General features: G+C 39.3%; 1 protein-coding gene across 2 annotated transcripts in view; it reads right to left on the bottom strand.

Annotated features, from left to right (window-relative positions):
- The window catches only part of LOC118420927 (transcription initiation factor IIB-like), an 8,785-nt gene extending 6,715 nt beyond the window's left edge, over positions 1 to 2,070 (bottom strand). For both annotated transcript variants that reach the window (XM_035828015.1, XM_035828016.1), the window contains exons 1-3: positions 1,959 to 2,070; positions 1,402 to 1,521; positions 575 to 656 (exon numbers count right to left, since the gene is read on the bottom strand). In XM_035828015.1, the coding sequence (XP_035683908.1) occupies positions 575 to 656; positions 1,402 to 1,521; positions 1,959 to 1,978 (222 nt within the window). In that variant the 5' untranslated portion in view covers positions 1,979 to 2,070. The remainder of the gene's footprint in view (positions 1 to 574; positions 657 to 1,401; positions 1,522 to 1,958) is intronic.
- Positions 2,071 to 3,047: the final 977 nt, after the last annotated feature.

The following is a 3,047-nucleotide window of genomic DNA, read 5'->3' as shown; positions in this document are numbered from 1 at the left end:
CTGTCTGTGAAACTTGTGAATGGGTAATACTCAAAACAGTGGTGCATTCACTACTAAGGATCTGTTGATGTAATACTGATTCTACTGGCGTTTAAACTCCCATCTTCATGCAAACAACACTAACAGCCTCTGTTTACTTATACCAAGTTTGACTGCAGAAACTTGGTAAAAATGACAATCAACTCTCCTCTACTTCACTCTTGTTATTTTATTTTCTTTCTTTCTAAAACATGTGAACGCCTGCCAGTATAATTTGTTCATTTTCTAATTGGTCCAAAATCTGGTCCACTGAGTTTTTCAGGCCTGGTTTCTTGTACCGGTCCAACAAGAAGAGGGATTTCAAAACTGTTAGCTGGTAGTTGGTAGTGGAAGCATACAAAAGAACATAACTAACCTGATAAAATTACAAACAGAAATAGACAATAAACTCTATCATTTGGAAAACAGGAGGCAAATAACATTAAAAAAACATGTTTGTAGCAGGGTTTCCTTTGTGCTTTACATTTTTCCACGTACATGTATATTAAAAAACGACCTTTCTGTGATGCATGGAAAGGAATGTTGCATAGCCTACCTCAGCAGCTCCTACACGGGACCTGTCCTTGTCTGACTTCTCATTGCTGAACGTTCTCCATTCTGTACCGACATCAACAACCCTGAAATGGCACGGGACATTGTTATTATCTCATGATCATTGCTAAACAACATAATGGAGAGAGGAAAGTCGAAATTTTACACTGATGTCACCAGTGCTATATATTTATCACTCAAACTCTTCCAGTAAACAGATTCATGGATTAAACTGTACAAGCAGCAAAATACTTTGTGGAAGGCATTAACAAAACACATGTAAAAAGACTCTCTAAAAGGCTGTTCAAAACACATCTAGCAATGCATCAACAAGCATGGTCCAGGCAAGAACTGTATGCAAGTTAGGACTCGTTATGACCGGTATCACCCACAATGATGGTTTGAGAGCATGTTAAAGAACCCACTGCACTTAGTTGAAGGAGTAGCGGTCCATATCTGTGTGGGTTTATCAAACCTTACTGTCCTGTCTTACTGATGTGCTACGCATAAAGGTTAGGCAATACAGTTAACAAAGAAAGAAAAGTTCTGGAAAAGTTCCCATTCCAGACACAGAGCAAGACTGGTTTGTAAGGGGTATCCAAGAAATAATTTACATCAAAGCACATCAACCTTCACTCAACCATAATGGCAGTATATTTCCGTCATCCTACCATCTTTGATTCGCTCCTGACTTCATCAAACTTCAGTGCAGTGAATCAGACATCTGATGAAGATCGGCGTGATCGACTGAGAATTTATGGTGACTGTTTTTCCTTGTGTTGAAACAAAGCTCAAACTTCACAACTATAAACAAAGAAAAGCCCTCCATACCTGTCCCCCACTACTAGTCCACACTCTGAACAGATCTGGTCCCCTGCTCTGTAGTCTTCTATCAGGTGAGCGTCTGGGTGTTCAGGACAGCACACACGGTTAGCGGCGGGCGCTCCTCTTCTGTTGTACACACAAGTACAGACACGGATTATTTTCGAGTCGAAATTTGACAATCTTCTTTGTTATAAAATTATTAAGGTTGCTCAAACGCTGTTTAAGCATTTGTCTACAATAACAGGCTTGCGTTTTTAGTCCATTGTAACTCCCGATTATTCCCTGGCCGCTTAATTCGTATGTCTAAGTGTTGTTCTGCAAAAATCATTTCCTTGTCGAAAACCTTCGTTGTTCTTTTCCCCAAGACGTTTCGGTTTCGTAAAAAATATACCTCAATTTATTTCCGGGTGTATCTCCCGCCAAGAATACTTTCACGCCACAAAATTTTCTCACATAAATCGGAGATACTTCCTATACATGTCACAGAAATTTACAAGTCAGAAACTACGTTTAAGTAAGGAAAAATCAGGCCAGACATCGATAAAAAGTTCTCAATCTCTTACCTTGCTGCTGCGGCCGCCATTTTCTGCTTTCTAATGACGTCACGATATTTGGCATGACGGGAAATATTAAATTCCCAGCTTAAGGTTAAAGGTCAAGTTCCGGTTCTGTGGAGCTGTGGTGGGTTGTTTCAAGGACGTTTCACTTTGAATTCTCAGTTATTTTATCCCAATAATGGCACTTTTATCGTTCTAAGCTCCTGCAGTTACTGATCCATATGTCCCAGATTTTATAACTGTTACCACATGGATATATTCATTATGATTATATTGTAATAGCCTTTATTGCACATTCATGCCCTATCGGGCTAAGTACAGGCATATAGATACAAAGGGTAGTAATGCAGTAAACATGGTTTCTAAGACTAATCTAAAACATAAATTCTAAAACTATTCTAATACATTTGTTCGGCTTCTTCTCGTTTCTTAGTTATGTTAAATATGTAGCTTGAGATGTGTTTGTATAATGTCGTTTGATCAAAGCTCATAAGAAAAATGAATTTTTCAACACTAGACATATATTCAAAGCGAGGGAACTTTCCTATAACATAGCTAAAAAGAATACTTCTATCGTTACTATATAAACTACAATCTAATAGAATTGTAATAATAAAATAATTATGATTATAAACTAAACTAATTATCTGACCAACACTAACCCCAAATTTCTGGCCGACTCCGTCAGCCTTGTTCGAGGAATGGACCAGTCTACTGTAGCATCTGAACGTGACATCAGAGACACGTGTCTGCAGCAGAGGGTCGTAAATGCCAGTTAGCCTATGTCGCCCCCCGTCTCTGTTCAGTGATGGACAGTGGGCGCGGATTTACACAGCCTCAATCACTCCTCTTGCAAAGAATTCCAGCTCTGAATCAAGGATCTTGACACGACTCCCTTAACAAACTATCAGGCCTGGAATGGCACTGTCAGTGACTGTCAGACAGCACTGTTTTGCATCTGATCAGGGGCTGTCAGTGCACTGTATCAGCCACTAATTATTCACAAAATATGCAAATTTTCAGTCGTAGAAACAGTCGTTAAATCATGACTGACAGTCATAGATTCCCAGTGGCTGACAGTCGTAGAACTGTGCT

The sequence above is a fragment of the Branchiostoma floridae genome, chromosome 8 (assembly GCF_000003815.2).
Source record: "Branchiostoma floridae strain S238N-H82 chromosome 8, Bfl_VNyyK, whole genome shotgun sequence".
NCBI lineage: Eukaryota > Metazoa > Chordata > Leptocardii > Amphioxiformes > Branchiostomatidae > Branchiostoma > Branchiostoma floridae.
Note: the sequence above shows the minus strand (reverse complement) of the source record. Positions and strands in the feature narration are given on the sequence as shown.